General features: G+C 44.4%; 1 protein-coding gene across 2 annotated transcripts in view; it reads right to left on the bottom strand.

The window, feature by feature from the left end:
- LOC135539929 (SLIT-ROBO Rho GTPase-activating protein 3) overlaps positions 1 to 12,289 on the bottom strand; it is a 118,831-nt gene that overhangs the window by 53,012 nt on the left and 53,530 nt on the right. For both annotated transcript variants that reach the window (XM_064966195.1, XM_064966196.1), the window contains exon 4: positions 2,582 to 2,644. In XM_064966195.1, coding sequence (XP_064822267.1) covers positions 2,582 to 2,644 — 63 coding nt within the window. The remainder of the gene's footprint in view (positions 1 to 2,581; positions 2,645 to 12,289) is intronic.

Raw genomic sequence — 12,289 nt, 5'->3', positions numbered from 1 at the left:
GAAAAATGTAGCTTTTCACCGAAAACCCTGACTAACTTTTACAGGTGCACAATTGAGAGCATCCTGTCAGGCTGTATCACCATCTGGTACAGAAACTGCACCGCCCACAACCGCAGGGCTCTCCAGAGGTTGGTGCAGTCTGCACAACGCATCACTGGGGGCAAACAACCTGCCCTCCAGAACACCTACAACACCCAATGTTACAGGAAGGCAAAAAAGATCATCAAGGACAACAACCACCCGAGCCACTACCTGTTCACCCTGCTTCCATCCAGAAGGCGAGGTCAGTACAGGTGCATCAAAGCTGGGACAGAGATTGAAAAACAGCTTCTATCTCAAGGCCATCAGATTGTTAAACAGACACTACTAGCACAGAGAGGCGACTGCCTACCTACAGACTTGATATCATTGGCCACTTTAATAAATGGAACACTAGTCCCTTTAATAATGCCACTTTAATAATTTACATATCTCGCATTACTAATTTCATATGTATAGACACTTCAGTATCCTTCACTATCTATTCTTTACTGTCTATTGCATCTTAGCCGCTCTGTCACTGCTCATCCATATATTTTATACTTATATATTCTTATCCCATTCCTTTACAATATTATGAGTATTAGGTTTTGTTGTGGAATTGTTAGATATTACCTGTTAGATACTGCTGCAATGTCGGATCTAGACGCATAAGCATTTTGCTACACTCGCAATAACATCTGCTAACCATGTGTATGTGACCAATTACATTTGATATGATTTGATTTTAAAGGGATTCACAAGGGATTTCTGCAATTCTACCTCTGGCAAAATGCATTGTTGTTTCCAGTCCATAAGCTCTGTCATCTGATTACCAATGAGCTAAAAGCTTCGACTGTTCCCATGTTTTTTAACTGCCATTTTATACAATGAATAAATATAACAACAGCCAAAACCACAATCATCATTATCATCAGTATTTCGAGAAAATGTCACATCTGTGGGTTTCTGATTCTGATTAGTTTGATTTTTGAGATGGGGCAAAAATGAAATGGGGCACCACAGGAGTCAAATGGGGCTTGAAGAAGAGAGGAACAATCATAAAACATGATCATGGCCATTCAATCTGATAGCAGCCCACATGTTTAACCAAGCCATGGCTGGCCCTAGCTGTTGAAGAGCAGGGAGAGGAGCAGAGTAATGATCTGTTTTCTTGTCTGCATCCTGATGCATTTGGACTCCTCTGGCTGTGACCTTGAAATGCACACTGCTGCTGGAGCGAGCCCCCAGGGCCGTACCCCGCACAGGGTAGGGTTTAGGACACCAGCCGCTTAAGAGGAAAAACAATCTCTGTCTCATTCATAAACCTGGTGGGGAAAGCCTGGCAGACTTGAGGGAAGATAGAGGTGCTGCTGATGGAGCCGTGAGCTCTAATATCCTTGCCTTTAATGTGTACAGGGGGGTTAGGAAATGTGCAGGGTGAGAGTGGGTCAGTTAGCATAGACTAGAGGCAGTGATTGAACGTGGCGATTTGATTCAGTCAATAACATATAGTCTGCAGTGGAGAGAATACATGAGTTTGTCAAATGTAACATACCACATTTAGACAGATTTGTAAGTCGCTCTGGATAAGAGTGTCTGCTAAATGACTTAAATGTAATGTAAAGATACTTAAGTGACTTGGTATAACAAAACAGCATTTATCATTATTATGCAGGCTATATTTTGGTTAAGGCTTCACTTGGTAAATGGTATAAAGAGGTCTGTCTTTGGTCCTGTGGCCCTGATCGTGGTTGATGATCTTTCTCTTCACCTTTAAAAGGAGTTATAACCTCTATTCTAACTCTCTATAACCCCTTTTTACTGTGTCATGGTGGACAGATGGTCCAATCAGAGAGAGATGGCATCTGTGCCAGCCCTGTCCTTTGATAGCCTGTCACTCATGACATCAGATGAATAAGTCATCGAAGTCTCTTCTCTTCTTGGGGGAGCAAGAGGACAGCTGAAGTTGCCTGGAGCTTCTCCAGACATAGGCACAGTGTCTCCTTCAGTATGAGCTTCACAACGCGACAGGAGGGCAGAAGCACAGTGTCACAGTGTGCCCTTGATTTCTCCCTGGTCACAAAGGAAAGTTTACAGAAGAGTTAATAAAGGCATAGAGAGAAGCCCTGACGGACACATAGATACAGTAGACCCGATGGTTAAGCGAGGGGTGTTTTGCCTTCCTTTTACTGTGGGCCCAGCCACTGGCACCAGAACAATATTGCAATGTGGAAGTGATTTGAGCTGCAGCCTGCAACTGGCTCACTTGGAGAGAAATGCAACGTTTCATTACATCATCATAACAATCACCCACCTCCTCCTCCATATCATCTTCTACATCTGAGAATAACACTGCAGTTTGGAGAGAGAAAGAGAGAGAGGGGAGATCAAAAGAAGAGAGAAGGGAGAGAGAGAGCGAGAGAAAGAGGAACGCTAGTCTCATCACATTGCCCTCAGTAGAGGCCTTGATACTGGCTGTGTCTGGATGTAGGGATGCAACAAGAGGAGAGAAGGAATCGATTCTGACAGGGGAAAAGAAGATGGGTTTTGTTGTACTCACAGTGTAGAGTTCGTTGGTCACTTTTACCAGCTCCTCGTGCATCTGAATCCCAATGTCCTTGCTCTGAAAATCAATGGGTTGGAAAGCAGTTAGGGCCAATGCACATCAATCAATCCAGGTGGATAAAGTGCATCAACAAATAGTCAAAATAGTGATGAACATCCTGTAACAACAAACTGACAGGCAATGTTTTTCAGTGTGTTGGTGGCGATGAGACCCTGTCTGGATTGGTTTAAATCTTAACAGCAGTTTAATAAAGTGCTCCTACAGTACAGTGACCAACAGCTTAAACATACAGAGCCTTCTGAAAGTTTTCAGGCCCCTTGATTTTTTCCAAATGTTGTTACATTTAATCTAAATGGATTAAATAAAATACAAATAAAACTCAGCAATCTTCACACAATACCCCATAATGACGAAGCGAAAACAGGTTTTTAGAAATTTTAGCAAATGTATATATATGTATATATATATATAAAATAAATACCTTATTTACATAAGACCCTTTGCTATGACACTCGAAATTGAGCTCAGGTGCATCCTGTTTCCATTGATTATCCTTGAGATGTTTCTACAACTTGATTGGAGCCCACCTGTGGTAAATTCAATTGATTGGACATGATTTGGAAAGGCAGACACCTGTCTGTTTATATAAGGTCCTACAGTTGACATGGCATGTCAAAGCAAAATCCAAGCCAAGAGGTCGAAGGAATTGTCCGTAGAGCTCTGAGACAGGCACAGATCTGGGAATGGGTACCCAAAATATTTCTGCAGCATTGAAGGTCCCCAAGAACACAGTGGTCTCTGTCATTCTTAAATGGACTAGTTTGGAACCACCAAGACTCTTCCTAGAGCTGGCCGTCCCGGCTAAACTGAGCAATTGGCTGAGAAGGGCCTTAGTCAAGGAGGTAACCAAGAACCCAATGGTCACTCTGATAGAGCTCCTCTGTGGAGATGGGAAAACCTACCAGAAGGACAACCATCTCTGCAGCATTCCACCAATCAGGGCCTTTAAGGTAGAGTGGCCAGACGAAAATCACTCCTCAGTAAAAAGTACATGACAGCCCACTTGGTGTTTGCCAGAAGGCATCTAAAGACTCTCAACCCATGATAAACAGGGTTCTCTGGTCTGACGAAACCAAGATTGAACTCTTTGGCCTGAATGCCAAGCATTACGTTTGGAGGAAACCTGGTACCATCCCTACGGTGAAGCATGGTGGTGGCAGAATGCTCTGGGGATGTTTTTCAGCGGCAGGGACGGGGAGACTAGTCAGGATCGAGGCAAAGATGAATGGAGCAAAGTACAGTAGAGATCCTTGGTAAGAAAAATGTCTCCAGAGCGCTCAGGACCTCCGACTAGGGCGAAGGTTCACCTTCCAACAGGGCAAGAACCCTAAGCACACAGCCAAGACAATGCAGGAGTGGCTTCGGGACAAGTCTCTCAATGTCCTTGAGTGGCGCAGCCAGAGCCCGGACTTGAACCCGATCAAACATCTCTGGAGAGACCTGAAAATAGCTGTGCAGCAACGCTCCCCATCCAACCTGACAAAGCTTGAGAGGATCTGCAGAGACGAATGGGAGAAACTCCTCAAATGCAGGTGTGCCAAGCTTGTAGCACTTTACTCAAGAAGACTCGAGGCTGTAATGGCTGCCAAAGGTGCTTCAACATAGTACTGAGTAAAGTGTCTGAATACTTATGTTTAATGTAAAATTTCAGTTTTTAGATTTTGATAAATTAGCAAAAATCTCTAAAAACCTGTTTTTGATTTGTCATTATGGGGTATTGTGTGTAGAAAAAAATATTTTATACATTTCAGAATAAGGCTGTAACGTATCAAAATGTGGAAAAAGGCACTGTACATGTGATGGATGGACAGAGACATACATTACTCTAAAAGAGAGACTGCCAGCCAGACAAGCCAGTGGAACACAATCAACCCCTAGACTAGTGAATGAACTTCCCATCTGGCCTCTCTCCCTCTATGTCTGAAGAGGGCTGGAGTATGTGTGGTTTCATATTCCACCTCACGCTGCCGTTTCCTGTGATTATTACACGTGGGCTATGTTTAGCTACAGATGATGTGCTGCTGACTGTTAAAGCTGCTGTTTAGTTGTGGTGCTTGGTGGGTAAATGTCACATCCCTCTCTTTCTGACCTGCCACCTGTGATCTGCACTGAATGCATTGGGACAACACCCTCTAAAAACGGCTGAACCATCAACATCAGCATTTATAGTGTTACCACATTACTGGCGTATATGATGTGGTGAAACACACTCATGCAGTTAATGGATGTCTTTGTAAAATGGCAGAGGAGAAGAAGGCTGACCTTCTACGTGTCCCCAACCGATTGTGTTTTTTTGTTCATTTATTTGCATTGTTTGTGACAATTTTAAAACTTATTTTGTACATAATGTTGCCACTACCGTCTCTTACTCACCACGGACTGGCAGAATCCTTTTTTTCCTTTAACGAGTCTGATGAGCCCGACACGAATGATATACTGATTTCTCGGGAACAGGCCCAGATCCCCATGATTTCCGTGAAGAGAAGGCAGAGAAAAAGGGCCCAGAGGGCGGGCTGCCTTCGGAGAATTCATAGGCGATCAAATAAACCCCCACCTCCTTCCATTCTGCTAGCAAACGTGCAATCTTTGGAGAATAAAATCGATGACCTACGCGGAAGACTAAACTACCAATGGGACTTTCAAAACTGTAATATCTTATGCTTCACGGAGTCGTGGCTGAACGACGACACTATCAACATACAGCTGGCTGGTTATCCGCTGTACCGGCAGGATAGAACAGAGGCATCTGGTAAGACAAGGGGCGGCGGACTATGTATTTTTGCAAATAACAGCTGGTGCACGATATCTAAGGAAGTCTCAAGCTATCGTTCGCCTGATGTAGAGTATCTCATGATAAGCTGTAGACCACAAAATCTACCTAGAGAGTTGTATTTTTTTTCTGTATTTTTCGTAGCTGTTTACATACCACCACAGACTGAGGGTGGCACAAAGACAGCATTGAATGAGCTGTATTCCGCCATAAACAAACAAGAAAACGCTCACCCAGAGGTGGCACTCCTAGTAGCCAGGGACTTTAATGCAGGGAAACTTAAATCCGTTTTACCAAATTTCTATCAGCATGTTAAATGTGCAACAAGAGGGAAAAAAACTCTTGACCACCTATACTCCACACACAGAGATGCACACAAAGCTCTCCCTTGCCCTCCATTTGGCAAATCTGACCATATTTCTATCCTCCTGATTCCTGCTTACAAGCAAAAATGAAAGCAGGAAGCACCAGTGACTAGATCAATAAAAAAAATGGTCAGATAAAGCAGATGCTAAACTACAGGACAGTTTTGCTAGCACAGACTGGAATATGTTCCGGGATTCTGCTGATGGCATTGAGGAGTACACCACATCACTCATTGGCTTCATCAATAAGTGCATTGATGAAGTCGTCCCTACAGTGACCATATGTACTTACCTGGTAAAATAACGGATAAATAAAAAATTAATAAACTAAAAATTACAGGCAACATCAACACTGAACTAAAGGCTAGAGCTGCCGCTTTCAAGGAGCGGGACTCTCACCCGGACCCCGGAAGCCTCGCTTCGAGGCAAATAACATCGAAATGCATGAGAGTACCAGCTGTTCCGCAGCCGATGTCATTAAGACCTTTAAACAGGTCAACACTCTCAAGGCCGCAGGGCAAGATGGATTACCAGGATGTGTACTCCGAGCATTGGCAGACCAATGGGCAAGTGTCTTCACTGACATGTTTTAAGCAGACCACAATAGTGCCTGTGCCCAAGAACACAAAGGTAACCTGCCTAAATGACTACTGACCCGTAGCACTCACATCTGTAGCCACAAAGTGCTTTGAAAGGCTGGTCATGGCTCACATCAACACCATTATCCCAGAAACCCTAGATCCACTCCAATTTGCATACCGCCTCAACAGATCCACAGAAGATGCAATCTCTATTGCACCCCACACTGCCCTTTCCCACCTGGACAAAAGGAACACCTACGTGAGAATGCGAATCATTGACTACAGCTAAGTGTTCAACACCACAGTGCCCTCAAAGCTCATCACTAAACTAAGGATCATGGGACTAAACACCTCCCTCTGCAACTGAATCCTGGACTTTCTGACAGGCCGCATCCAGGTGATAAGGGTAGGTAACAACACATCTGCTACGCTGATCCTCAACACAGGGGCCCCTCGGGTGCGTGCTCAGTCCCCTCCTGTACTCCCTCTTCACTCATGACTGCACGGCTAGGCACGACTCCAACACCATCATTAAGTTTGCCCAATGACACAACAGTGGTAGGCTTGATCACCGACAACAACGAGACATCCTATAGAGAGGAGGTCAGAGACTTGGCCGTGTGGTGCCAGGACAACAACCTCTCCCTCAATGTGACCAGGACAAAGGAGATGATTGTGGACTACAGGAAAAAGAGGACCGAGCACGTCTCCATTCTCATCACCAACAAACTAACATGGTCCAAGCAAACCTATTCCCCCTCAGGAGACTGAAAAGAATTGGCATGGGTCCTCAGATTCTCAAAAGGTTCTACAACTGCACAATCAAGAGCATGGTTGCATCACTGCCTGGTATGGTAACTGCTCGGGCTCCGACCACAAGGCACTACAGAGGGTAGTGCGAAAGGCCCAGTACATCACTGGGGCAAAGCTTCCTGCCATCCAGGACCTCTATACCAGGCGGTGTCAGAGGAAGGCCCTAAAAATTGGCAAAGACTCCAGCCACCCTAGTCATAGACTGTTCTCTCTGCTACCGCACGGCAAGCAGGACCGGAGCGCCAATTCTAGGCCCAAGAGGTTTCTAAACAGCTTCTTTCCCCAAGCCATAAGACTCCTGAACATCTATTCAAATGGCCACCCAGACTATTTGCATTCCCCCCCTCCCCCTCTTTTAAACCACTGCTACTCTTTGTTGTTATCATCTATGCATAGTCACTTTAATAACTCTACCTACATATTACCTCAACTAACCGGTGCCCCTGCACATTGACTCTGTACCGGTACCCCCTGTATATAGTAACCGGTGCCACTGCACATTGACTCTGTACCGGTACCCCCCTGTATATAGCCTCTACATTGACTCTGTACCGGTACCCCCCTGTATATAGCCTCTACATTGACTCTGTACCGGTACCCCCCTGTATATAGCCTCTACATTGACTCTGTACCGGTACCTCCCTGTATATAGCCTCTACATTGACTCTGTACCGGTACCTCCCTGTATATAGCCTCTACATTGACTCTGTACCGGTACCCCCCTGTATATAGCCTCTACATTGACTCTGTACCGGTACCCCCCTGTATATAGCCTCTACATTGACTCTGTACCGGTATCCCCCTGTATATAGCCTATACATTGACTCTGTACCGGTACCCCCCTGTATATAGTAACCGGTGCCCCTGCACATTGACTCTGTACCGGTACCCCCCTGTATATAGCCTCTACATTGAATCTGTACCGGTACCCCCCTGTATATAGCCTCTACATTGACTCTGTACCGGTACCCCCCTGTATCTAGCCTCTACATTGACTCTGTACCGGTACCCCCTGTATATAGCCTCTACATTGACTCTGTACCGGTACCGTATATCTACATTGACCCCCCTGTATATAGCCTCTACATTGACTCTGTACCGGTATCCCCCTGTATATAGGTACCCCCTGTATATAGCCTATACATTGACTCTGTACCGGTACCCCCCTGTATATAGTAACCGGTGCCCCTGCACATTGACTCTGTACCGGTACCCCCCTGTATATAGCCTCTACATTGACTCTGTACCAGTACCCCCCTGTATATAGCCTCTACATTGACTCTGTACCGGTACCCCCCTGTATATAGCCTCTACATTGACTCTGTACCGGTACCCCCTGTATATAGCCTCTACATTGACTCTGTACCGGTACCCCCTGTATATAGCCTCTACATTGACTCTGTACCGGTACCCCCCTGTATATAGCCTCTACATTGACTCTGTACCGGTACCCCCTGTATATAGCCTCTACATTGACTCTGTACCGGTACCTCCCTGTATATAGCCTCTACATTGACTCTGTACCGGTACCCCCCTGTATATAGCCTCTACATTGACTCTGTACCGGTACCCCCCTGTATATAGCCTCTACATTGACTCTGTACTGGCACCCCCCTGTATATAGTTATTTAACTGCAGCGCTTTAATTGCTTGTTACTTTTATTTCTTATTCTTATCCATATTTTTTTCAACTGCATTGTTGGTTAGGGCCTCGTCAGTAAGCTGTTGTATTCGGCGCATGTTACTAATACAATTTGATTTGATTTATTAAGTAGATAACATCAGTAATGACTCAAACTGAGAAAAGGCTCAATCAGCCGTTTCATCTTTTTCCTGTTGTCAAACAATATCCAGATTGTCATTTTGTCATGTCATGTACAGTGTTGTTTTTCAAAAGGAGCCTTGAGAAAGAAGCTGTAACTGATGGAAGCTTGACCTGTCAGTGACAGTCAGTTTTCCTATCAGCCTTCAAGATGGAGGAGGACTATAAGTCATGTGTTTTACAGAGGACAGAAATACTGCAGCATTTACACCCATCCCACACAACCTATCTAGTGATGATGAGTGTGGGGAACACACCTGGTATTGTGGGAGCTCAGTGAGAGAACGTAATTGCTAGCACGGTGGTACATGCCACAGAAAACAAACTGTTCTTAGATTGAGGCTACAGGGGCATGTGAATCCACCCACATCACACATTACTGGGTTTTCGCAGAAAATCAAGTAGGCACAAAGGATATAACACCTTTAATTACTTCACAGAAGTACGACTCTGACTAACCTTTTCAGAAAAGTTTTTTTCTAGAGCACATACCTTGAGTATTTAATCTCAAACTCTATTTCATTGTTAACAGTATCTTTAATAATACCCACACACACCTAAAGGATGTTTCACACTCCCACAGTGTACCCAAAGCCTCCGCTGTCTAAGACGCCATAATGTTCCAGGCCCTAGCTCTAGGTATACTGAATCTGATATATGGTCCCTATACATCCATGTCTGCTAGGATTTATGGTTCTGCCTGCTATGGTGGCCCTCCCTAGACATAAATCATATGGAGGGTAAAACTGTGGGATCGATAGAGCCAGCAGCACTGCTACACTCTGACTCCACAGCACAGAGCCAAGCACCAGGGCTAATCTCTAAACATGCGCGCACACGAACACACAGAGAGAGAGTTACAGGTAGATGCAAGTAAGCTTGCCTGAAGGCAGACACACACCCTTTTCATACTTGACCGCACATCTTTGTATGGGTTATGCCAACCAGGTAGAAGTTCTAACCATCAAAACCAAGCCCTAACATACGCAGGCTGATGAGTCAAAATTGGAATGTGCAATCAATCATGTAGAGAGGGGCTCATAGCAACAGGAGGAGGGGCCAGCTGAGATGGAATTTTATGAGCTTTCTTTGATTGGACAATGTTTGTGCGTCCCTCTGTGGTCCGCCCTTTAAACTATACTGAGCAAAAATAGCAAGCCAGAGAGAGAGAGAGAGAGAGGCAAATTGTTATTTTATTTTACCTTCATCATCAAAACTCCCAAGGAGGACAGGAAATATGTCATGTTAAATCAGATATGAAAGTGCCTTGGCCTGAACATGATAAGTGGGAACCTCTTTTGGAGAGAAATATGTGAAAGACTCCTGGCAGCTGGTGAATGGCATTTGTATGCATGGGTGGCTCTGATGTCAGACATACTGCAGAGTGAGAATGTACTGCAGAGGCACTGAGGGAGCAGAGCAGAGAGTGGACAAGTAAGAATATGGATGTGTCAAGTCAGATAGCGATGGCCTAAAACTGCATTGGCTGTCGAGACAAAAATAATACATTCATGAAATTCTCTCTTATCTCTCTAAAAATAGAGAAAAAATGAACACAGTGGAGCCTGATTGAAATGGTGTGTCCTATTTTTCTTGACCAAATTTTGAACTGTGCACCCCACTGAGATCTTGCAGTTCTCGACTGAGCCATGGCTTGACAGGAGTACTTTAAACACCAATAACTACCTGAAAATTGTACCTAATTACCTGTACATGTGTCAATTACTTCTTTGTTAAACAGATTGTGAGACCTTGATAATGTTCCCATGGATGTGAGAAACCAGACATTACCATACCAGACAGGCAACCGAGACCAGTGGTTCCCAACTATTTTCTGTTACTGTACCACCAACTGTTACTGTACCACCAATTGCTCTGCCGGAGTACCCCTGAAGTACCCCCATTTTACAAGTAGGTCTATGGTCTCAAAAGTCTTCTTAAGAACCCCCTGTGGATAGGTCAAGTACCCCCAAGGGTCCTCGTAGCCCTGGTTGGGAAGTACTGACCTAGACAATCACAGTGTTTCCCCTAGCATTTTTTTCAACAGTGGTGACAAGTGTAGCAGGAGGACATGCTAGATGTTCCCATAGACTTTCAATCATTGAGTCAACGACTATAAAAATATGTCTCAGCAGCAATATATATATTTTTTCAATTACATCATATTTCTTGCAGCGGTGGCAACAATTTAGCAGCGGTTTGCCACTGTTTTGGGATATCCATATACTGTGGGGCAAAAAAGTATTTAGTCAGCCACCAATTGTGCAAGTTCTCCCACTTAAAAAGATGAGAGGCCTGTAATTTTCATCATAGGTACACTTCAACTATGACAGACAAAATGAGAAAAAATCCAGATTTAAAAAAAAATTTAATTAAATTTTTTAATTAATTCATTTGCAATTATGGAGGAAAATAAGTATTTGGTCAATAACAAAAGTTTATCTCAATACTTTGTTAAATACCCTTTTAGGCAATGACAGAGGTCAAACGTTTTCTGTAAGTCTTCACAAGGTTTTCACACACTGTTGCTGGTATTTTGGCCCATTCCTCCATGCAGATCTCCTCTAGAGCAGTGATGTTTTGGGGCTGTTGCTGGGCAACACGGACTTTCAACTCCCTCCAAAGATTGAGTCCCTGGCGGCGTACTTTCTAGACATGGAACCTCTGACTGTAGAGCAGATTTGATTGGCTGACAAAATCAACCAGACTCTGAGGCTACTAAACCTCCAACAGAGAACACCTAACTGAGGAGAGAAATACTACAACAAAGACCTGTGTATTTTTCCCAGAACAGATCCTGTCTAGAAAAGGCACAGAGTTTTTCCGTGGTCAGGTCAAAGTTTAGATGACATGGTCAGGAAAAACTCATGCCCTATTTATGGAGTATTCATTTATGACTATCTGGATATCAGAAATCTTGGGCAACACCGGGTCTTTCTTTCTTTCATCATCGGGGCGGTGCGATCGACTTATTCAGCTCTCTCCTCCATGCATTTACTTGACAGCTACAAAGCTAGGCAGCATATTTCTTTGACATGTTATCCATTGTCCCCGCGAGGCCTGCCAGCAAGGACGTGTAGCTCCATTCATATTACCAGCCAGAGGAAAAGCTACTTGAGGGAACTGTACTGACTAACAGGAGGCTGTGTTGTTCTGTTTTCAGCCCTGACTGGTGCTCCCTAAAGCAAGTGTTGCTTGTTTCCCCCATTCACATTCCTGCTGACACACACACACACACACACACACACACACACACACATACACACATACACACACGCTCAGTAGTGTGTG

The sequence above is a fragment of the Oncorhynchus masou genome, chromosome 5 (genome assembly GCF_036934945.1).
Source record: "Oncorhynchus masou masou isolate Uvic2021 chromosome 5, UVic_Omas_1.1, whole genome shotgun sequence".
Classification (NCBI taxonomy): Eukaryota; Metazoa; Chordata; class Actinopteri; order Salmoniformes; family Salmonidae; genus Oncorhynchus; species Oncorhynchus masou.
Note: the sequence above shows the minus strand (reverse complement) of the source record. Positions and strands in the feature narration are given on the sequence as shown.